The sequence below is a fragment of the Lynx rufus genome, unplaced genomic scaffold, assembly GCF_022079265.1.
Source record: "Lynx rufus isolate CCGP_SWC_20201006 ecotype Redwood Valley unplaced genomic scaffold, mLynRuf1.p SCAF_3, whole genome shotgun sequence".
NCBI lineage: Eukaryota > Metazoa > Chordata > Mammalia > Carnivora > Felidae > Lynx > Lynx rufus.
Genome location: NW_025814845.1, coordinates 138,054,428 through 138,079,127, shown reverse-complemented (window position 1 = coordinate 138,079,127; position 24,700 = coordinate 138,054,428). Strand labels below are relative to the sequence as shown.

The 24,700-nt window shown below is 38.6% G+C and overlaps 1 protein-coding gene and 1 long non-coding RNA gene across 5 annotated transcripts in view; one reads left to right on the top strand and one right to left on the bottom strand.

Annotated features, from left to right (window-relative positions):
- Window positions 1-21,877, bottom strand: part of LOC124521347 (uncharacterized) — a 28,008-nt gene extending 6,131 nt beyond the window's left edge. Inside the window, exons 1-2 of one of the 2 annotated variants that reach the window (XR_006964450.1) lie at window positions 21,811-21,852; window positions 19,980-20,053 (exon numbers count right to left, since the gene is read on the bottom strand). This is a non-coding gene — a long non-coding RNA (uncharacterized LOC124521347). Of the gene's footprint in view, window positions 1-19,979; window positions 20,054-21,810 lie in introns of both variants that reach the window. The other variant, XR_006964451.1, reaches the window with a different exon arrangement.
- MARCHF1 (membrane associated ring-CH-type finger 1) overlaps window positions 19,282-24,700 on the top strand; it is an 87,075-nt gene continuing 81,656 nt past the window's right edge. The window contains exons 1-2 of one of the 3 annotated variants that reach the window (XM_047092455.1): window positions 19,282-19,516; window positions 19,796-20,557. In XM_047092455.1, coding sequence (XP_046948411.1) covers window positions 19,317-19,516; window positions 19,796-20,557 — 962 coding nt within the window. In that variant the 5' untranslated portion in view covers window positions 19,282-19,316. The remainder of the gene's footprint in view (window positions 19,517-19,795; window positions 20,558-24,700) is intronic. The other 2 variants (XM_047092454.1, XM_047092456.1) reach the window with 2 other exon arrangements.

Sequence of the window (24,700 nt, the reverse complement as noted above, 5' to 3'; positions counted from 1 at the left end):
AAAGGGAGGGGGCAGGGGAAGGAGCTAAAAATATTTCATAATGAACACAGCAACAATTTCAAATACATGTTCATTATTATCTTCCGATGGCATAATGTCAAAGTAAAAATTTTTCTGTCACACTGAAGTTTACTTTGACATTATATACCATTGGAAAATAATCATGGACATGTGTTTGAAACTCCTGAGTGCATTCATTATAAAACTTGTGTTGAGCATAAATGTTCAACACTATTGCTCTTAAATGACCACCCGGAGATGAAACTTCTTTTTGGTCTCAGCACCAGCAATTGTGCTTCTGATGATTCAGTTTTTTTTGTTTTTGTTTTTGTTTTTGTTTTTGTTTTTTAAATTTTTTTTTCAACGTTTATTTATTTTTTTGGGGACAGAGAGAGACAGAGCATGAACGGGGTAGGGGCAGAGAGAGAGGGAGACACAGAATCGGAAACAGGCTCCAGGCTCCGAGCCATCAGCCCAGAGCCCGACGCGGGGCTCGAACTCACGGACCGCGAGATCGTGACCTGGCTGAAGTCGGACGCTTAACCGACTGCGCCACCCAGGCGCCCCCAGTTTGTTTTTCTTATGGAGAGTATAAATCATATGATTCTTTGTATCAAGGACTAAAATCTTTAGAACCATGTTCGTTTATTATTATGGCCAGTGTACCAAAACGTATATATCTCATCTTACTTGATCTCATTTCTTTCTTAGCCCATTTTCTTCTTACATTTTTTTAAAAAAAATTTAATTGTGGTTAGAATACACATAACATAAAATGTGCTACCAACCAATTTTTAAGTGTATAATTTCAGTAGCATAAAATATGTTCGCATCATTGTGCAATCTCCAGAACTCTTTTTAATCTTACAGAACTGAAAATGTATACTTATTAAACAACTCCCCTTTGCTCCCCTCTCTACAGCCCCTGAAAACCACTTTCCTACTTCTTGTCTCTATGAATTTGACTACTTTAGGTATCTCAAATAAGTGGAAACAAACAGTATTTGTCTTTTTGTGACTGGCTTATTTCACTAGCCTAATGTCCTTTGGGTTCATTCGTGTTGTATAATGTGTCAAAATTTCCTTCCTCTTTAAAGCTGAGGAATTATTCATGTATATACCACATTTTGTTTATCTATTCATCCATCAGTGGGCATATGTGTTGTTACTACCACTTGCTCTTGTGAATAATGATGCTATGAACATGGGTGTACCAATATATCTCTCAGACCGTGCTTTCAATTATTTTGTGTATGTACCTAGAAGTAGAATTGCTGGACCATATGATAATTCTCTATTTAACTTATTGAGGAACTCCCATACTATTTTCCCTAGTGGCTGTACCATTTTACATTCTCACCACCAACAGTGCACAAGGGTTCTGATTATTCCACATCCTTGCAAACACTTATTTTTATTTTTTTTATGGTAGTCAGCCTAATGGGTATGATTATCTTATTGTGGTTTTGAGTTACATTTCCCTAATGATTAGTGTTGTTAGCATCTTATGCTGACAGTCATTTCAGGATCTTCTTTGGAGAAATTTCTGTTCAAATGTTTTCCCCATTTTTTAATTGGGTTGTTTGGGTTTTTTGTTTTCATGATGTTAAGTTGTAGAAGTTCTTTATATATTCTAGATATTAACCCCCTATATGAAATATGATTTGCAAATATTGTGTCCTATTCTGTAGGTTGCCTGCTCACTCTGTTGATTGTATTCTTTGATGCCCAGAAATTTTAAATTTTGATGTAGTCCAATTTACCTATGTTTACTTTTATTGTTTGTGTTCTTCATATCATAGCCAAGAAATCATGACCAAAACTAATGTCATGAACCTTTCCCTCTGTTTTTTTCCCTAAAAGTTTCTCACATTTATTTTAACCATATTTGTCTTCTGTTATATGTATTTGTGTGATGTTTGCATTTATATATGTTGTATGAGTTAGCTTAACTTCATTCTTTTTTTAATTTAATTTTTTTTTAATTTACATCCAAGTTAGTTAGCATATACTACAACAATGATTTCAGGAGTAGATTCCTTAATGTCTCTTACCCTTTGACCCATCCCCCCCTTCCACAACCCCTCCGGTAACCCTCTGGTTGTTCTCCATCTTTAAGTTGCAAATGGCAAGATTTCATTCTTTTTGATTGCCAAGTAATACTCCATTTTGTGTGTGTGTGTGTGTGTGTGTGTGTGTGTGTGTGTGTGTGTGTGTATACCACATCTGCTTTATCCATTCATCCATCAATGAACATTTGGCTCTTTCCATACTTTGGATATTGTTGATAGTGCTGCTATAAACATGGGGGTGCATGTGTCCCTCCGAAACAGCACACCTGTATTCCATAGATAAATGCCTAGTAGTGCAATTGCTAGGTCATAGGGTAGTTCCATTTTTGAGGAACCTCCATACCGTTTTCCAGAGTGGCTGCACCAGCTTGCATTGCCACCAACAATGCAAAAGAGATCCTCTTTCTCCGTATCCTCGCCAACATCTGTTGTTGCCTGAGTTGTTAATGTTAGCCATTCTGACAGGTGTAAGGTGGTGTCTCATTGTGGTTTTGATTTGTATTTCCCTGATGATGAGTGATGTTGAGCATTTTTTCATGTGTCGATTGGCCATCTGGATGTCTTCTTTGGAGAAGTGTTTATTCATGTCTTTTGCCCATTTCTTCACTGGATTGTTTGTTTTTTGGGTGTTGAGTTCGATAAGTTACAGATTTTGGATACTAAACCTTTTTTCTGATATGTCATTTGCAAATATCTTCTCCTATTCTGTTGGTTGACTTTTAATTTTGCTGATTGTTTCCTTCGCTGTGCAGAAGATTTTTATTTTGATGAAGTCCCAGTAGTTCATTTTTGTGCTTGTTTTCCTTGCCTCCGGAGACGTGTTGAGTAAGAAGTTGCTGCGGCCAAGATCACAGAGGTTTTGCCTGCTTTCTCCTCAAGGACTTTGATGGCTTCCTGTCTTACATTTAGGTCTTTCATCCATTTTGAGTTTATTTTTATGTATGGTGTAAGAAAAGTGGTCCAGGTTCATTCTTCTGCATGTTGCTGTCCAGTTTTCCCAGTACCACTTGCTGAAGACACTGTCTTTATTCCATTGGATATTCTTTCCTGCCTTATCAAAGATTAGTTGGCCATATGTTTGTGGGTCCATTTCTGGGTTCTCTATTCTGTTCCATTGATCTGAGTGTCTGTTCTTGTGCCAGTACCATACTGTCTTGATGATTACCGCTTTGTAGTATAGCTTGAAGTCTGGTATTGTGATGCCTCCTGCTTTGGTTTTCTTTTTCAAGATTGCTTTGGCTATTCGGGGTCTTTTCTGGTTCCATACAAATTGTAGGATTATTTGTTCTAGCTCTGTGAAGTATGTTGGTGTTAATTTGATAGGTATTGTGGGGCGCCTGGGTGGCGCAGTCAGTTAAGCGTCCGACTTCAGCCAGGTCACGATCTCGCAGTCCGGGAGTTCGAGCCCCGCGTCAGGCTCTGGGCTGATGGCTCGGAGCCTGGAGCCTGTTTCCGATTCTGTGTCTCCCTCTCTCTCTGCCCCTCCCCCGTTCATGCTCTGTCTCTCTCTGTCCCAAAAATAAATAAAAACGTTGGAAAAAAAATTTTTTTAATTTGATAGGTATTGTATTAAATATGTAGATTGCTTTGGGTAGTTTTGACATTTTAAAAATATTTGTTCTTCCTATACAGGAGCATGGAATCTTTTTCCATTTTTTTGTGTCTTCTCAATTTCTTTCATAAGCTTTCTATAGTACTTAGTGTATAGATTTTTCACCTTTCTGGTTAGACTTATTCCTAAGTATTTTATGGGTTTTGGTGCAATTGTAAATGTGATCAATTCCTTGATTTCTTTTTCTGCTGCTTCATTATGGATGTATAGGAATGCAATCGATTTCTGTGCATTGATTTTATATCCTGCCCCTTTGCTGAATTCATGGATCAGCTCTAGCAGTTTTTTGGTGGAATCTTTTGGGTTTTCCATATAGAGTATCATGTCATCTGTGAAGAGTGAAAGTTTGTCCTCCTGCTGGCCAATTTGGATGCCTTTTATTTCTTTGTGTTGTCTGATTGCTGAGGCTAAGACTTCCAATACTATGTTGAATAACAGTGGCAAGAGTGTTCATCCCTGTCTTATTTCTGACGTTTGGGGGAAAGCTCTGTTTTTCCTCATTGAGGATAATACTAGCGGTGGGTCTTTCATATGGCTTTTATGGTCATGAGGTGTGATCCTTCTATCCCTACTTTTTTGAGGGTTTTTATCAAGAAAGGATGCTGTATTTTGTCAAATACTTTCTCTGCATCTATTGAGAGGATCATGTGGTTCTTGTCCTTTCTTTTATTGATGTGATGTATCACATTGATTGTTTTGCAGATATTGAACCAGCCCTGCATCCCAGGTATAAATCCCACTTGATTGTGGTGAATAATTTGCTTAATGTATTGTTCGATCCAGTTGGCTAATATCTTGTTGAGGATTTTTGCATCCATGTTCATCAGGGAAATTGGTCTATAGTTCTCCTTTTTAGAGGGGTCTCTGTCTGGTTTTGGAATCAAGGTAATGCTGGCTTCCTAGAAAGAGTTTGGAAGTTTTCCTTCCATTTCTATTTTTTGGAACAGCTTCAAGAGAATAGGTGTTAACTCTTCCTTAAATGTTTGGTGGAATTCCCCTGGAAAGCCATCGGGCCCTGGACTCTTGTTTTTTGGCAGATTTTTGATGACTAATTCGATTTCCTAACTGGTTATGGGTCTGTTCAAATTTTCTATTTTTTCCTGTTTCAGTTTTGGTAGTGTATGTGTTTCTAGGGATTTGTCCTTTTCTTCTATATACTTTCCTCTTACGACTGCCTTTGCTGCATCCCAGAGGTTTTGGGCTGTGATGTTATCATTTTCATTGGCTTCCATATACTTTTTAATTTCCTCTTTAACATCTTGGTTAGCCCATTCATTCTTTTAATAGGATGTTCTTTAGTCTCCAAGTATTTGTTGTGTTTCCAAATTTTTTTCTTGTAGTTGAATTCGAGGTTCATAGCGTTGTGGTCTGAAAATATGCACGTTATGATCTCGATCTTTTTGTACTTGTTGAGGGCTTATTTGTGTCCCAGTATGTGATCTATACTGTAGAATGTTCCGTGTGCACTGGAGAAGAATGTATATTCTGCTGCTTTAAGATGAAATGTTCTGATTATATCTGTTAAGTCCAACCGGTCCAGTGTGTCATTCAAAGCTATTGTTTCTTTGTTGATGTTCTGTTTAGATGATAGCTTGAATTCATTCTTAAACAAGATCAGGAGATACACAGACAAGTTTTGGGTTTTTGTTTTGTTTTGTTTTGTTTTTCTTTTTTGCTTTTTATCCAACACTTTTTGACACAATTTGTTAAACGCTCTCCAAGCCAATAAGCACTGCTGCATATTTAAGTCCTGCAATTGATTTTACATTGTGTTTTGAATCTTTTTGAATCTTGAAGCATATCTATTTATTCTGTTTACTGTATGCCTAAAGTCCTTCATATCTCATAAGATCCAGTTTAGGACAATAAACAAAATACCAAAGTTAAAAAATTTAATTTTCTACCAAACTATGGAATCATGGCTAGAGTGTATAAAGTTTTCAAAATCATAGACACCCACACTTCTCTCCACAACATATGGTATATATGAATATAAGTATCGTTTTGCTTTTTTCCCCTTCCTTCTCTCTCTCTAACTCAAATAAACAGAACAATAGACTGCATCCTTTAAATCCTTTGGTTCACTGAGTTTTGACATAAAACTGCCAAAATACAGAATATTGCTATCCACCTCCTGAAGATTCTTTAGACTCCTACATAGTTCTTCCATCGATACTCTCAGCAACTACCAATCTGCTTTATGTTACTATAGATTGTTTTGCAATTTATAAATGAGATTGTGTTATGTGTAGTCTTGTACCTGGCTTCTTTCACTTAGCATAATTATTTCGAGATTCACTGATGTTGTTCCATATATTAGTAGTTTGTCCCTTTGTAATGCAGGGTAGTATTTATTCTAAGGCATGAATATACCACATTTTGTTTATCCATTCACCTGGTGATGAAGATTTGAACTGTTTACAGTTTGGGCCTATTGTTGATAAAACTACTATAAACATTTGTATGCAAGTCTAGGTGTGGTTGGACATATGATTTTATTTCTCTTGGGTAAATAACATAGAAGTCGAATGGTAGGCATATTTAACTTTATGTGAAACTGCCAAATGATTTTCCTTTTTACAGTTCCTCCAGGAATGTACAAAAGTTCCAGTGGTTTTGCATCTTTGCCAGCATTTAGTATTGTCAGCATTTTTAATTGTAACTATTCTAATGGGTGTATGGTAATATGTTATTGTGATTTCATTTACATTTCACTGATGATTAATGATTTGGATATCTTTTCAAATATATGTTTGAAATTAATATATTTTTAAGTGGCTGTCAAATTGTTAGCTTATTTTTATTGAGTGCTTATTATTGAGTTACAAACACTTAAGGATTCTTCATATATACAAATTTTTAGCCAATATGTACCTTGTATATTCTCTTGCTTTCTAAAAGCGAAAGTTTTTAATTTATATAAAGCCTAATTTACCAACAGTTTACTATATGATTTATTGTTATTTGATGTATTATATTATCTGTACTTTTTGTCTCTCATCTAGAAAATCTTGTCCTAGTTTGAGGTCTTAAAGGTCTTATATTGTATTCTTATGGTTGTACAGTTTTAGCTTTCTGTTTTGAATGAAGCATTTTAAGTGATTTTTAATATGCTGTAGGGTAAGGATTGAGATTAATTTTTTTTTCTTGTGGATATTCATTTGTTCCAGCACCATTTCTTTGAAAGATGTTCCTTTCATCATTGAGTTACCTTGACACCATTGTCATAAATCAGTTGATCATTTTTGTGAATCTATTTCTGGACTCTCTATTCTGCCCCATTGATGAATTTTATGTATTTTATACTTCAGGTGCTATTGTAAATGGATTTTTTAAAGTTTATTTTTAAGTAGACTAATCTTTTGTAAGGACACTTGTCATCATTGTTATCTCCTAATCAGAACCTTCACTGATTCCATATCTAATAATGTAGAACACTACTCAACCTAACACTGAAGTCCTATCATTGTCTAAAATCTTCCTTTACAGATTTATCATTGGCATCCTGTGTTTCCAGTGAAGTTAAGTACTCACTGCTCCAAAAGTATACTCCACACTTGCATAAGAATATGATCAAGGATAGGGTGCAAGAATACAATAGACATGAGGGTCGATAAGTAGTAAAGGACCCTGATATAGAAGTAAGACTCAGAGGGGCGCCTGGGTGGCTAAGTTGGTTAAGAGTCTGACTCTAGATTTCGGCTCAGGTCATGACCTCACAGTTTGTGAGTTCGAGCCCTGCATCGGGCCTGCTTGGGATTCTCTCTCTCCCTCTCTCTCTGCTCTTTCCCAACTTGCACTCGCTCGCTCTCTCTCTCAAAAATAAACTTAAAAAAACCATAAAAATAAAGAAGACAGACTCAGAGTATAAGAAAATGCTGTGTGGTTTTGGAGGGTAAAATTAGAATTGGTGCTGGAAGCCACAGAGAAATTTGCTTCAATGTGATACTGCAATGATATAGCTAGGTGATACGGTCAGAGAAGGAGGGATGTTCTCAGAAGACCATGAATTCTGTTACTGGCCAAGCAGGGGTTGGATGATCACCTATTGAGAGTGTTATAAATGGAATAATAGTGTCAGGTGGGACTAGACCAAGACTCCTTTATAAAATTCCCCTGGCCCTGAGATTGTGTAAATATATTCTCTATATTTATTACTTTATTTAATCGTTAAATATCATTTTCACAGCCAAAAAGAATCTTTCAGCTTCTGGCCCATTTCTGTTCCCTACATCCAGTTTAATATTTCATTTTATACTAAATTCTTCAACATGTTACTCATGAACTACTGCCGAAATTAGTGGAGGCTTTAAAAAAAATTGCAGCAGCATTTCCCATCTGAGGCTCCAGAATCATTCTTCATAAGGTATTATTAATGTATTACTAAATAAGAGAAGCCATTTGTAAATGATTATGCATGATTATTCTTTGTCACATCCATAAATTATATATTGGGTTCTCCTAGTGGAGTGGATCTAAACTGGTCAGGGCAGCGGGAGGCAACAGCTTTAGCATCTTTCAAAACAATAATTAATTTTCAAAATGCCAAGGCCAATTGGCAGTAGTTAACATTGCCCCCAGAGCATAATCATGGCCTAGATGCCATAGAGACAAGTTGTCTTGTGTTGCCTATAAATGGATTCTCAGGAAACCTAATTTGAAATTACTGCCTTTAATTATACTGCTGATATAAATAACTTTGATAAAATTAGTGCAGCTGGCCTCTTGTTTGTTTTTCCCACTTAAATGCACTGTACAATGTAATCATCTGAAATAAACATCCATTACAAAGAATGCTTCATTTCAAAGAACATATTATTCTGCTCATCCAGCCAATTGTTATTTTTTCCTCCCCAGCCACATTTCAATCTTGCACCTATTAAAGGGATGAACAAATTATCAAGCTCTCATAATGTACCAACTAGTGAATTAAAACAATTCATTGCTGCTGAATAGGGCCATGCATTTAAAAGATTTTAATTCATTTCTCTCCTCAATTACTATGTTTTCTTTTTAAACAGACCCTGCCAGCTTAAAATTTGTTGAAAGACATACTCTTCTCTACACAATATAGTTACGTTACTTCCTAAATAGTTACGCCTCTCTTTAAAAGAAAACAGAAGATACATCATCCATTTGATATGCTTTTTGACTTCAAAGTCCAAGGAAATTGTCTCAAAAATTATATAAAACGTTGGCCTCAGTTCATTTATTTTGTTAGAGAGCAGAATTGCCTCTTTTACAGAGAAGAATGGAGCCCTTTCTCTTGGTTCACTGTGATATGATTGTCATCTCTATCTCTACTGCAATCAGGACAGGATTTACCAAGGTCAATTCAACTCGGTCCAACTATTACCAAGCTCAGTTCAACCCAATTCAACTGTCGCCAAGCTCAATTCAACCCCACAACCTGTTATTAGCTACCTGCTACGTACAAGACACTATGAAGATTTCTAAAATGAGTAAGACGTGGCCTCTTTTCTCAATCTGGAAAAGAAGCAAAAAAGATTAACTGTGGAACATTGTGGCAGTTTGGAAATGGTTAGACAGGAACACAGATGATAAATGCTAGAGCAAGGGTGATACAGTAAGAGAAGTTAAATGGGCCTTGAAGTTCAAAGGAAAAGGGCTGTGTGTAAAGCTGAGAAAATAAGATAGGCCTTAAGGAAAATTCTGCAGCTTGCTTTTGCTCTTTTCTCTGTGCAGAAGGGCATAGAAATAAAAGTATGAGACACATTTGGTAATATGATAAATTTTATGTAATTATACTGACAAACGAATAAGCTAGGTTTTGCTGGAACCTAGGAATTAAGAGGAGTGGTTGAGGTATATACCAGAAACGTTGACGGGAGTGAAAACACAAAGGCCCCAAAATCCCAAACCAGTCTCTTTGTATTTATTAAGTAGTCAGGAACCATTGTAGCCTTTTGATAAGGCAAAGGAATTGACTGAAATTATACCTTCAGAAGATAGATATCAAAGCTCCGTAGATACACAGATCAAAATGTAGAAAAATGAGGGGCACCTGAGTGGCTCAGTCAACTCTTCATCTTGGCTTAGGTCATGATCTCACAGTTCATGGGTTCAAGCCCCACATCAAGCTCTCCACTGAGAGCCCAGAGCCTGCTTAGGATTCTCTATCTCCCTCTTTCTCTACCTCTTCCCCCCACCCTTGCACTCTCTCTCTATCAAAATAAATAAACATTTAAAAATGTAGAAAAATAAGAGGCAGTAATAACCATGAGAAATTTTCCTCTCTCTAGATAATCACCTGCATGGTGTTGAGGAAAGGGTCAGGGCTGGAGTTTCATCTTCTTGCAGTGGGACTCAGATTGGGCACCAGACCTGCATGTAGGGGACTCAGGAGATGGGGAATACGTACAACTCCAGGAGCATGGGAGACAGTCCAGGCCAGCAGGTGCAATGGCAACAGCCAGCCAATTTTTCTGATGATAGAGCCCACCCTAAACCTCCAGTGTCTGAGTTTAAGTTCTCACTGAAGCAGGGCCTGGGTGAAACAAGAACTTGTACAGATTGCTGGTTTGGGAAGTGTTCCCTAGGCATCAGGAGTGAGGGAGAAGGAAACTAAGACAGATAAAAAGGAGAAGCCAATAGAAGGGTGGTAGTAGAGAGGTCACTGAGGTGACAACAGGGCTTAATTCTATCAGGTTCTCCTTATGAAATGGAAAGAATGTCCCCAAGGATTAACCACCTGAAGAACAAGAGGCTGATGACTTATCCTCCAGCTTCTGCTCCTTTTGGCTGAGGGCTGCTTAGAGGTAACTTGCATCTCTGTACTTTGGGCTATACTTATACACAAGCTTTCATAAAATACCCTTGCTTGCTATTTGGCCAAACTGAACCTGCCATTCTGTTTCATTGAAGCCTCCAAGGCAGTTAACAAAGCCAAGCAAGTTCATATCCTTTATAATTACCACTGGCCTTTACAATTCAAATTCCAGAGCTACTGCAGGCTTCCCCATCACCTGTACAACCCAGCAACAGTGACGCTACAGCTCACAAGGCATTATCACCACCCCCACTTACTACCAGGAAAGAGTTCCTGTGATGTTTGACCATGAGTGACTCAGCTCCTAAACTCTATCTTGTGAGTCTGCTTTCTGGTACCATTTCTGCTACCAACTATCTCTCAGTTTGGGCTGCCTTCAAATCAATACTGGTGACTAGACTTTTGGTGCAGGTGGTGTACTTCAGAAGTGATCCCAGGAATCACAAATAAGGGTAAAAAAGTCAATTTAACAGTGCATTTTGAAGTCGGTTATGATTTTTTAAGGTTTTTTAAGTTTTTTTAATTTATTTTGAGAGAGAGAGAGAGAGAGAATACAAGCAGGGGAGGGCCAGAGAGAGGAGAGAAAATCTCAAGCAAGCTCTGTGCTGACAGCAGAGCCTGATGTAGGGCTCCAACTCACGAACCATGAGATAATGACTGGAGCTGAAGCCAAGAGTCAAATGTTTAACTAACTGAGCCACCCAGATGCCCTGAAGTCAGTTATGATTTTAATAGGACTCCTGAGATATATCCAAAGTGTCTCTCAGAACTTTCTACCTGAGGGACAGGATAGATCATTTATCCAGAAGCTTTTGACCCCCCGTTTTTTTTTTAAGTTTGTCCCTAGAGGTATTATTTCCCTTGCATTCAGGCTTCTGTAGAGCCAAACGGGTTCTCATGGTTTTAGGAGTAGATTGTAGAGACTCACTTGCACTCACTTGAGGGGACATTCTCACCATGAGGTCCATCGGCACTCACAAGGGAATTACTCACTAGGGCTGCAACTATCAGGAGTGGACTGAGGAGATGTGACATGGGGTACCAAAGGCAGCTGTGTGAATCTGTTTCTTTATCTCTCATGATGCATAAATTTTGCCAGGTAGCCTGGGTACCATGATGGGTCCTGAAGTACCATGAAGCTGGTATTTCAAACCAAATCCCCTGCTATGCAATCCTCGTTGACAATCTCTGTTCCGTCTCTGTTTTCAGCTGTCTTTCCAATAGGACATTAGGCTGGCATAGCTTGGCCTCTGCAGACCAGTGGGGCTCTGCTTGTTGGCCTTCCAAGGCCTTTCCAGGAAAGCTGGATTCTGCACCATTAGCTGCCGCTTCTCTTTTATATGTCTCAAAGAATCTAGTGTTGCTCTAAGCCTCACCCCTAATGGTGTGAATTGCCAAAGGTAGATTTGGCTTTCCTTTTTTGAAAGGATATTCAATTCCTCCCAAAAGTTGGTGTGCTGAAAGGAACGTTTTAAGACAACTTATCATGCCACTTTTTTTTCTTTTTGTCTAGCCTGCATCTTTCTTAATGCACCGTTTGTAATCCACAAGATTATATAGACTCAACTTCAAGATCACTGTCTTCTACATTTAGATTTTATAATCAGCCAATGGTACAGATATTTGCTACATAGTGTCTTAGGGATCCCACATGGCCCCCAGGATGAAGTGTGGTATATTTTGCACAATATGGGGGTGGGGGGTGGGGGGTGGGGGGGAACGTGTGACTTTCTCAAAGTGAGCCTTTCCTTTATCTTCCTTTTGATTTCTCTTTACTGCTGGTATGGGAAATATCTGATATTTTTTTTTCAAAAAATGATCTGTCTCTACCAGTTCGAAATTTAATCACATCCAGTCTTTCAAGCTTTCATCCCATTACCCGTTCAATTTTCAGTGTATACTAGGGCAGGGACCTCTCTTTAAAGTTCTGTTCTGAGAGTTTTTACCAGACTTATTGCTAAGGCACCAAGATCTGGTGTCTGGCTCTTTGTTACAATCAAGCAGGCTGACCTTCCAACCCATTTGGATTTTCACTGTCATTGCCAGGCCTTTGTCTGATAGTCTTCTCTGTGGCCCTCTGTTACAAAGTCACATTGACTTTAACTCTCATGACCCTTGCTTACTTCTGCAGGCTAGCAATATTAGGTATCTTTCACACATTCGTGAAAGCACAAGATGACACCTGGATTTCCTCAGTCTACCCTCGTCTGGAGGAATGGGAAAGCTGGCACAGGTCCATCTGCCTCTGTCACTTTTACCCTACCACACAGGCACTATATTAGGCACTTCCCTTACCCACTGAAAAGCTGATCTGAAAGACATTACAGTCTTTCCAGGGAAAGGAAGGACAAGATCACGCTCTTGGTTTTCCCACAAACAAATCCTGGTGAGTCTTGCGTGTATCCTGTCCTGCCCCCACACCCTCTCCCCACACCTTGTTCAACACAGGGTGGATAAATGGGGAGGGAGAACACTGGAATTGTGTAGATATCATGTTGAGTACATGTAATTGAAGAATGAAAGTGAAATTCAAAGAGGCTAAATAAGCAAAGAATTCATCACTTGAATAGAGGAGGGAGGCACGCCTGGATGGTTTAATCAGTTGAGCGTCTGCCTTCGGCTCAGGTCATGATCTCATGGTTCCTGGGTTTGGGTCCTGCATTGGGCTCTGTGCTCACAGCTCAGAGCCTGGAGCCTGCTTCAGATTCTGTGTGTGTGTGTGTGTGTGTGTGTGTGTGTGTGTGTCTAACCCTCCTCTGCTCACACTCTGTCTCTCTCTGTCTCAAAAATAAATAATAAACATTATTATGATGTTTTTTAATATTAGAGGAGGGGCACCTGGGTGGCTCAGTCGGTTAAGCTTTCTGACTCTTGATTTCAGCTCAGGTCATCATCTCGTGGTTCGTGTGTTTGAGCCCCACGTTGGGCTTTACGCTGATGCTGATAGCACAGAGCCTGCTTGTGATTCTCTCTCTCTACCCCTCCCCCACTGTCTCTCAAAATAAATTAACTTTTAAACAAATAATTAATAGACAAATAAATATTAGGGGGAAAATACTATTACTGATTTCTATATTAATAGTTGTCATTTATGACATCACTAAAATGATGTATTTTTCCTTTTATTAAAATTAAAATTTTACATATTATAAAATATATAGCCTGAAAACTAAATGTGTCTCATAATCCTATCTCACAAAGATAATCACTGCTCATGGTTGGATGTGCGCTCCTCCAAATGTGTCCTATTCATATGATAGCACATATCATGAAAGCATTATTTACCCAAATGAGACCATACTACATACAGTTCTGAAGCTTGACTTCTTACTTAAAAAATATATCCTACACATATGTGTGTGTCACTTTGTGTGTCTGCATGGTATATCTCATTTCTTAATATGGCTTATGTATTTCCATGTTAATAACTAAACATTTGGGTGATTGCCAATTTCTTGCTATTACAAACAGTGCTGTAATGAACATTCTTGTTACAATGAATATATCTTTGGGCAATTTTGCAGGTGTTTTAAAAAAAACTGATTCCTGAGTAGATTTTCTGATGTGAACACCATAGATTTTTTTTTTTATTTTAATGACGTTTACCAAATTGCCCTCCAAATAAGTTGTGCCCATTTACAATTACCTCAACAATATATGGCAATGCTTAGTTTCCCCCACCTTGGCTACACTAGGTGTTATCAATCTTTTTTAAATGTGCTGATCTAGGGGCGCCTGGGTGGCTCAGTCGGTTGAGCATCCGACTTCAGCTCAGGTCACGATCTCATGGTCCGTGAGTTCGAGCCCCCGCGTCGGGCTCTGGGCTGATGACTCAGAGCCTGGAGCCTGCTTCCGATTCTGTATCTCCCTCTCTCTCTGTCCCTCCCCCGTTCATGCTCTGTCTCTCTCTGTCTCAAAAATAAATAAATGTTAAAAATAAATAAATAAATGTGCTGATCTGGTAATTGAAAGTAAGTGCCATTGTTAACTGAATTTGCATATGTTTGCTTATTGAGATTGAGCATCTTTTTACATGTGGCCAAAAACCATGTGCAGTTCCTCCCTTGTGAACTACCTTTGTGTTTTATTCATTTTTTTCTAGGATCTACCAATTTTCCTTTTTTTTTCCCTTTAATTTGTAAAAAATCCACACGTACTAGAGAAATTAGCTGTTTGGCTATCATATGTGTTATGAAATATGGCATTATCATGGCTTTGAGTTTTGTCTGGGGTAATGTTGGAGGGTGAGTGTGTTTCTTTTTTTATAAATTAGGACTTTATCTTTTTAATTATCATGCTTACCTGAATCTTCCTATGTTAATTTTTTATTTCATGTCATCCTAAGAAAGGGATTCCTTTCCACAATATTATAAACATACTCAGTTTTGTTTTCTTCTCATATTTTCAGTTTTATTTTTATTTTACAACATTTAAGTCTTTCATTAAGTCTTAAGTTTCCACCTAAACTTCAGTCTAAGCAATAAGGCAGGGATCCAGCCTTACATTTTTCCAGATGACTAGTCATTTCTCCTCATGCTATTTAATAGCCTGGCCTTTTTCCACTAATTTGGAATGCAACTTTATTAAGTACTAAGGAATGGAAAGCTAAGAGATAAATAGATAGCTAGATAATAGTTTTACACACACATATTATCCTAATTCCTGAAGGTTCATACTATGTTTTGACATCTGGTAAAAGTACTCTAAAGACACTTATCCCACTTAACTTGACTAAAAAATTTTCATTAAACATTAAAGATGTTTCCCCATGTTACTTTTTTCAGCTCATTTTTGAGATAATTTTAATCATATTTAAAAATAAACCGGGGCATGTGGGTGGCTCAGTCAGTTAAGTATCCAACTCTTGATTTCAGCTCAGGTCATGATATGTGAGATCAAGCCCTGAATCCAGCTCTGCACTGACAGCTCAGAGCCTGCTTGGAATTCTCTCTCTGTCTCTCTCTCTCTCTCTCTCTCTCTCTCTACCCCTCCCCCACTCACGCTCTCTCTCCTCAAAATAAATAAATAAACATTCAAAAAAAAAAAACAACCAGTTGGGATTATATTGTTTAAACTATCACTTTTCTCACTCCCTGCTACATCCTGGATATATTGAATACTAAATATTTCCCCTGCTTATAATCGCTCCTGAACTTTCCAATTTTCAGCTGCCAAAGTAGTGTCTAGTGCCCAAATTTAATCATTTCCATTTGTTGCTGAATATCTGTCAGTGATACCATTCATTTGAGGATACAATCCAAGCATTTAAATGTGACATATAGGACCTCTGTCTATTCCTTTATCCTGATTTTGTATCACTTCTTATCTCACTCAGCACTCTCCCCGCCCCAGTCATTATAACACTTTGTTCACCTTCACGTTTTCTTGTTCAGATGTTCAAGTGTCCTAGAGGATACTTGCTTTAAATCTCTGCTCCACTCTACATCAAGTGTCCTTCCTTCATCAGAACTCCCATTCCTAGACTATCAAGATATACTAGACTATACTAAAATTGCCTGTTCATTTGAATCTCTTTTCCACTAAATAAGAAACCTCTTCAGGTTTCTATCTTTTCTTTATTCCAAGAACTCACTGTAGTATGTATTACAATAGACCCTTATTAATTCATGTTTATAAACAAATAAACCTAAAGTAACACAAGCTGGGGTTAATTTTATATCAGTCAGTTGATCAAATAGATTCTACTGTCTTAGTTGGGTGCAGGTAGTTCTTCTAGAAAGTGATCCCAGGAGGCACTATAGAGTTTGGGAGAAGAAAGACAGAAAAAGTGGGAATGCCAGTAAAGGGGTGTGTGGATGAGTTAGGGTCAATGGGCCTTAATCCAGCTTGGGATCTTTTGAGAAACTGAAAGTCACTTTAGGACTGCCCTTTTGGGAGAATGGGAAATCTCTGACATTTATCCACGGACTTCAGTCCAAGAGATGTCCCCAGAGGTTTTAGCTTAGCCTAAACTTCCAGATTGTGCCTGTGTGCAGCCAAGAAAGTACACCTGTTATCAAAGACCCAGGGGATAGAACCCAACAGGCACAGGCACTCAAGTGGGAATCAGTCAGTGTATAGGTGAACTCAGAGGAAGGCCAAAGGGACAGAGTAGATGTTAACAGCATCAGCTACAGTAGCTGATACTACAGCATCTGCCCCAGCACCAAGCTGAACATGTATACACTAATATTGAATATGAGCTATTTGAAGATTCTTGATGGACAATAAGGATAATTTCTATTTCCTTTAAAATAACATGAGAGTTATAGACATAAGTGCTATTTGATTCAGTGTTGTGGTGGACCAAAAACTGTCCAAAGGGAAGCTCCATGTTTTTTAATGTTCTGTATTATTATTCATTGACAAATCATATTCTCATTGTAGAACATACATTTGCTCAGACATGTGAGATTATAAAATTTGTTTATTACATTTCAACATCTTTTCCATATGCAGATTTATAGAATCGGCCTCAACAAATCATTAAGTAGCCCTGGATATCCATTATGATGCTCAACATATTTTAGTTCATTTTTATAATGTCATCTGTAATTTGAGGTTACTTTTGGGCTGCATTGCTTTTTTTTAAAGAGAATGAGTAGTGAACTTCACTTTTTTTCAGTGACTGCTGTATGCAGAACCCCCTACTAATCTCAGTGGATGTATGTAGGATAAGTGGTGCACAACCTAACAAAACTTACTCTTTACAGCATAAAATACAGGAATGCTTATACTTTATGAAAATTGACTATGTATCTATTCTGGTGATGCAGAAATGAAGTTAATCTGAATTAAAAATTGGAAATAAATGAGTTTTGATAGAAATCTTGAAGAACATAATCAAACGTGGACTGGTGTTCAAAAATGGCATTCACATATTTTAAAGATACATTGTTCATGGGTTTATAGGGGAGCCTCTGAAAATTATAAACCAGAAGCATGCAGATGTTAATCCGTCTGTGGGAGCGTGCTGAGAACACCATCCTTCCCTCTGGGCATCCTGTTTCCTCTACCTAGAATATTTTTTATCTCTTCTTTAATAATTCCTGCTTGCCTTTAAGATTAGCTTAAGTCTCATCTCCTATTGTGTATCCATAGTTTCCTATGACTACCATGACAAATTACCACAAACTTGTTGAATTAAAACAGCACAGCTCTATTGTCTTATGGTTTTGGAGGTCAGACGTCAAGTGTGGGTCTCACTGAGCTAAAACTGAGGTGTCAGTATGGCTGCATCTTCTGGAAGGTCTTGGGAAGAGCCCATTTTTCTAGCCTTTTCCAGCTTCCAGAAGCCACTTACATCCTTGGTCAAGACCCCTCCCTCCATCTTCAAGGCCAAAAGTATAGCATCTTTCTTCCTCTCTGACCTCTGCTCCTATCCTTCCATCTTCTCTCTCTGACCCTACCTCTGTTGGCTCCCTCTCATAAGGATCCTCATGTTTACATTGGGCCCATCAAGATAATCCAGGATGATCTCCCCATATCACTACTCTTAACTTAATCATATCTGCAAAATCCCTCTTGTCATGTAAGGAAACATAATCACAAATCCCAGGGATTGGGGTGTTGACATCTTGGGGCAGGTGAGGGGGCAGGGGGAGCATAAGGCAGTATTATTCAGCCTACTATGCCTCCTCTTGAAAGTTATTGAGTTCAATTTTTGAGTTTTACAATTAGTTTATCTTTCTCTGGACCCACAACCATCTATCTCTAATATGGGAAATTTTAGAACTACTTTGAAATTTGGGGTTACTCTTTCCACCTTAACTGTTATTTCTTGATGTGAAAACTGTATTTCATCTGTGCAGTCATACTGATCTAAATTTGGACCTAGGCCTCCTCCCTTAGTTTCCTCCTGTGTGAAGAAGTGTATTTACAAGGTAGGTAAGAGAACAAATGTCAGAGCAAGATTCCTCATCCCAAACCTCTGTCCTAGCACCTAATTGTATGAAGCAGCACCAATTTTTCAGTTTTCTTATCTATAACACGGAATTGATTACAACATTTAACACATTCACTTCTTGTGAGCATTAATGAATGGACACATGAAAATTACTTAGAACAGTGATTGCTCTAAAAGTACTTAGAGCATAGTATTCACTCAAAACTGTTAGTTGTTATTATCTCCCACCTGTGAGATTATAATAAAGATTTAGGAGACAGTCGATAAAGCCACAGTACAATGCCTGGCACACAGCAAATTCTCAATACCTTCTACCTTTTGATTGATCATCATCATCTGTATTAAATACAAGTTAAAGAAGTCAAATTTAGTGAAGAAAATGCTGTGTTTCAAAGGTAAGAGTTTGGTGAAATGTGCTCAACTCTAGGCTAACAATCTGAATTTTTTCAGGCTCTATTATCCTCAGGTTCAATATGGTCACAAAAGGTCAATAATGGTGTGATGGATAGATTTTATTAGTTTCAATGATGAAATAATAATAGTAATAACTACCGGCTTTTAAATACTACAAACTGCTTTCAAATACATTATCTCCTAGGGACTTGATGTGACTTAATGTTTATTCCAGACAGTATCTAGCAGGCTAATGGCTATTTGATTATTTAGGCTTCCCAGATTGGTGTGATCTTTGTCACACAATAGCCTTCATGTCCTTTGTATTATGAAATTTTCAAGTGTTACCCATTGCTTCCAAGGCAAACTGAGCCATTCCATTCAAATGTTTACAGTAAATAGAACAGAAACTTGTGGAATCGTCTTCCTCTCTCATAAATGAAGCAACAGCAAAGTGGTACAGCATCTCAGCTGTTCCAAGTTCCTCAAATAAGTTTTACTTTTGCAAAACGAACTAACTTCCTATATGTTGTGAGCTGTGTTATGAGCAACATGACCGGCAGCCACGTTTGCTGTAATTTTTTAAATATGTGGAAAAAAAGCAAGATATCGACCATGTATTACCTTAACCAAGATGCCAAATTATCTAACTTGTTTCTCCAGGCAAGCAGTCCAACGACAGGGACAGCTCCCAGGAGCCAGTCAAGGTTGTCTGTCTGTCCATCCACTCAGGACATCTGCAGGTAAGTGCTCAGCAAATTATCCTATTTAAATATTTTTTAGACCAATGTTTTGTATTCCTCTCCTGTATTATGAGACTGTGTGGCTCTTGCTTCTGCCTTGCATTGTCCATGGACAATTTATACTGGTTTAATTTTTCCCCCTTCAATGCATTTTCTTCATTTGAACTTTATTTCCCAACTTCTGGTCCATGCTATCATTTTCATCATTCTCTCTCTCTGTTTTCCCATGGCTTTCCTCTCCATTCCCATCTCCCATCCTTTGCCTGCTGCTTTGTCTAGATCTGCCGTCTTGCATGACATGTCAGAAGATGCATTTGAGCAATGCACCCCTGTCATGGTGCTCAGCCCTGCTAGGAAGGAGTCTGGTAAGAAATCAGTAAAACAGAGGCCTAGGAGGAGGAGGAGGGCCTCCGAGAGATATGAGCATGCAGAAGAACAAATAAAAGGGAGAAGTGATTTTCACCTCCAGATCGCAAGCCCCAGATGGAGTGAGCTTTACACAGATTCTTCAGATTCCTCTTCCCCAGATGAGAGTCACTGGATTCAGGCAAAAAGAAGAGCCCAAGTTAAATTCCGACTGTCACGAAGAAGAAGGAGAAATAGTAGTAAACCATGTGGAAACTTGGATGGGTCTTCTGCTCCTAGTGGAATGGATCTGATAGATTTGGAATCCAAAGGTAAAAAGCAACAAGAGCTGATTGAACATGAGAGTTGCTCTTTACATCTCTGCAGAGGAAAAGGCACAAGGTACCAAGAATGCAGCCTTTCCCTGCCAAGAGGATCCTTTGAGATTAAGAGATCCTCAAGGAAGCATGAGGAAAGCAAAGGCAGATACCACCACAGGGATCCGCAGCTCTTGCATAGTCTTGGGCAGTATGAAACCATCAAGAAAGGACTTTCAGAAGCAGATTCTAGCCCTGAAATATTGGCAGTTGCAGAAGGCAGCAAGTATGTGGCTGCTGCTGGGTTCCAGGTGACTAACTCTGTGCAGAAGCCTCCTGCCACCTACCATGACGGGTCTGATAATTTAAAAATATGCAGGTCAGTCACTATAGAGAAAGGCTTGATGCCATCCACATGCGTTTCTTCCCGCTGTGTGTCAGGTGTGTGTTTGACGCCTACCCTCAAAACATAACATTTATTTATACTGTTATCTGTCTGATTGGATGTAAGGTAAGAAAACAAGAAAAGGTGTGTGAGAGAAGAAGAATATGGAAGTATCTAGGGGTCTGAAAGCTGTTCTAGAATAGAATTAGATTTCCCCTTTACCTTTCCCTTAATTGGATAATGACTGATCCTGTTAAATGGATCGACAAACAGTTGGATCTGATACCCATTCTATTTAAGACAAGACGAGTGGAGTAAATATGAGTGAGAGAGTGTATGAAACCTTAGGTCCTTTAATGCAAATTTGGTGAACTGTTAGCATCCTGATGGAAAGATATTTAAGGCTTGGGTTTTTTAAGGTCAGATTTTGTACCAAAAAAAATCTCCTCTGCAGTTGGTGTTAATTTGTTCTCCAATTGTCTGACTCAGCAGGGTAATTCAAGACTGAAAGGACAGAGAAACAGGTCATGGACATATCAGTGGGGGTGCTGGAGCCTTCAGGGAAGGAAAACCCATTAACTTTAGTGATAATCATGTACTAAAAGGTGTCAACATGCAGACATTTCATAGCTATGAGACTCCTTTCTCCCACTTTTCATCCATCCATATACATTTTCAGAATAACTTAATGTGAATAAGAATTATATGAATATCCATGCTGGTGTGCACAAATCAGATAATTTTAAACAAAACAGATAGTTTTACATTTTCATGTTATACCCAGTCATTTAAATTGGTTAGATTCTGTTTGGGAGCATATGAAGTTTTTTTGGGTAATGCTTGGTTGTTTGGGCTTGTTTTATGAAAGTCAAAGTTGCTTTAGAAAACGTGTGTGTGTGTGTGTGTGTGTGTGTGTGTGTGTGTCATGTGAATCACATGACCCAGAAAATGCTGCCCATGTCCATTCAAGACAAGACAAGGGGAATTAAGCTCTGGATGTAAATAATATTATAATAGTTTGTTTCTCTGAAAGTTTTATAAGATATTTATAAATTGTTTATTCATGGATTCATTCAAGCATCTGTGATACATCAATTCTAGGCATTAAAAATATTATAGTACTTGTCCAGTCTGACATCTTAGAGCTTACAGTCTAATGGGAAACACAAGAACACAATAATTTCACAGTTGATATATAATTACAATTGTGATAAGGAATATGAAAGCACATAACAAGGAAACTTTACCTATTCTGCAAGATGAGAGAAGAACTCTCTTGAGGAGCTGATGAACTGACTGAGGCTCAAAGGATGACAGGAATGGATTAAGGAAAGAAACAGGGAAGATCATCTGGGCAGAAGGTGGCACAATAAGAAGTCAGGAGGGAAGGAGTTTCGCAATCCAGGGAACTGGAAGTGGGCTTCTGTGGCCAGGGTGTGGTGAGCTAGGGGGATGGGTGGTGCAGAGGAAGGGGGGGAGGTGGAGAAGGCCTTGTCAAACATGCTCAGAGATTTAAAGGAAGTGGCACCATTTGATTTATATATTGATGGAAGTTTCTTATAATCCTTTGAATATGATTTAAGTGAGACTTTGCTAAAATGTTGGAGGATGGAATAAAACACTATTTCTAGTCTAAACTAAGAACTCCCCACTTAAAACCATCTGTCGTCATTCCCCGAATCTACTTCCAACATAATTTAATGAAAGTCAGTTAAAGAAGCTAGTTGTAGGCTTAATGGTAATTGGAGAAAAAAGTAATGCTTGCAATTAAAGTCATAGTGGCTGGTTCTCCTAACTTAAAAGCACTGCTCTGGAGGAACATTTTCAAAGACAGGATATTTAACTTAGACTTCTATTAATGAAAGTGAGATTGATGGGCCTATAGTTATTATTTCTTGCTGTGGGTTATCATCAAAATATATCCACTAAGCCAATACTAGGGCTGCATATTATGCTAGATGCTGAGGGCAAAATGCAACAAAAGACTTGATTCTTTCCTCCAGTGGCCTGTTATCTAGTGGGAGAAATTGAACACATACGTGAAAAGATGCAAATTCAAGATAGTACAGGGTGAATTAAAAAAAAAAAGGAATACTGCAGAAATTTGAAGAAAGAAAAATTGCTGAGAGCTGGAACAATCTGGAAAGCCCGTAAGAGGTGGGATTGGGACAAAGAAAGGTAGAATTAGATTGGCAGAGACGTATGGATAGGCATTCTGGGCACTCAGGGCAGGGGAAATACCATAAACCCAGACAGAGATGAGGAAATGACTGTGCACTGAAGAATTTTGTGTGACTTTATATGACTAGGTTGGAAAGTTTACATAGATAACAATTCAAACAAACAAACAAACAAACAAAAAGACTTGTAAAGGAAACATATGTATGTTTCCAAAGAGTTCAACTATGTTCTACACATCTTTGTTCTCAAACTGCCTTGATGAGCCTTTTGATACCAAAAAGGCTGCCTCAAAAGCTGAGAACAGATCAAGGATATTGTGCTCCCTTTAGCCCATCTTCAATCAGAGAAGCTTCATGATTATCTCTTGTATGTAACGGGGTTCTACATAGTATCCCTTTAAGAAAAACAAATTTCACTGCAAAAAATAATACAGAACAGCCTTTGCTAAATAGCATAGGCCTGATGAAGAAAAATATATACACAGAGTAGTCCCAGTGTCCGGGCCGGTGGGGGTAGGTGTATTGGGAAAGGAACCTAGATTTAAGAGAACAAGTTGTAATAAGGTAGAAGTATCCAACTTTGGGGTAAGTAGGATTAGGATAATAAAGAGTAATGAAAGGAAAGAACAGATGGTATACTGGCATTCCACTGGGTGAATGGAAACAATCTTGGTGCTTGGAATTGGTAACAGCATAAGATAAAGGAGTCAAGGAGGACTCCAAACCTTGGAACTTGGGAGACAGTAAACGCTGATGTTACTGACAAAGTCAGAAGAGGTCAGAGGCAAGCTGGTTTGGGAAAAACATGATGAGTTCAATTACAGACAGGCTGTTTGTGGTTGCAATGACATTGCAGGGTCAGTTGTCCAGCAGATAATATGAGACATGTCAGCGAAAGGCAGGACAGCAATCACAGCTGGTTCTGTATAATTTTTCAAGCATTAGAGAACTATACACAGATCAACACTAAACAATTGCATACTTGCAACTGTCATTAACATGATGTGTTAGCACAGGGCAATAGCACAAAGACACTAAAAATGAAAATCTTCTCAAGGCCAGGGAGGACATATAGATTTGGGTATCATTCTCAGGCAGATAACCGGGATGCCTGGGAAGTGAATGAAATCTCTAAATGAGCTCATACGCAGGAAAAAGGCCTCCACATGGACACAGCCTGAGCACCAGAGTCCCCTGTGCAAGGAAGAGAAACAGCAATTGCCTGTGAACTTGCACTCTTGCTGCTTCAGACACGCATGGGCAGAACCCGCCTCAGCCACAACCACAAAGCAGAAGAAGCTCCTAAGCCCTTCCTCCTTTTCTGTTCCTGGCATTTGGTCCCCATATAGACACCCTACCCTCTTTCCCACTCTCATCAAAGCCTTATTCGGAGAAAGTTTCTCTATTAGCCAATTACAACTTACAGGAAATTTAAGTCATCATGCTAACACACCCATAGCTGTGTAGTGGTAAAGGCTTTATCTTCTTCATACAAAAAAAAAAAAGTTTTTAAAACATGGGTTAGATCATGTTAGCCCATACTTAAGGCTTTTCAATGGCCTCTCAATTGCCCTCAGAGGCAAGTTCAAAATCCTTAATATGATTTACAAGTCCCTGCATGATCTATCTATCAGATCTGCCTCTCCAGCTTCAACACCCACCATTAATGAAGACCTGTTCCTGCTAGTCTGTCTTCAGTTCCCTGAAAGTGCCCAGACCTGTCCCTTTCAGGGCCTAGAATGTCTTCACAGCACCCCCTCTGCCCTTCCCCAGATGAAATCCTACTCATTCCTTTTTAGTTGAAATGTAATTTCTTTAGGGACACCTTCATGATTATCTAAGCAACACTCAAGCCCCCTAGTCACTTCCATGGCATAATTTTTAATTGCTAACATGTAGGTATTTTTGTGATTGACTGTTTCAGATTTGTTCCAGTGTCCACAGTGCCTGGAACAGC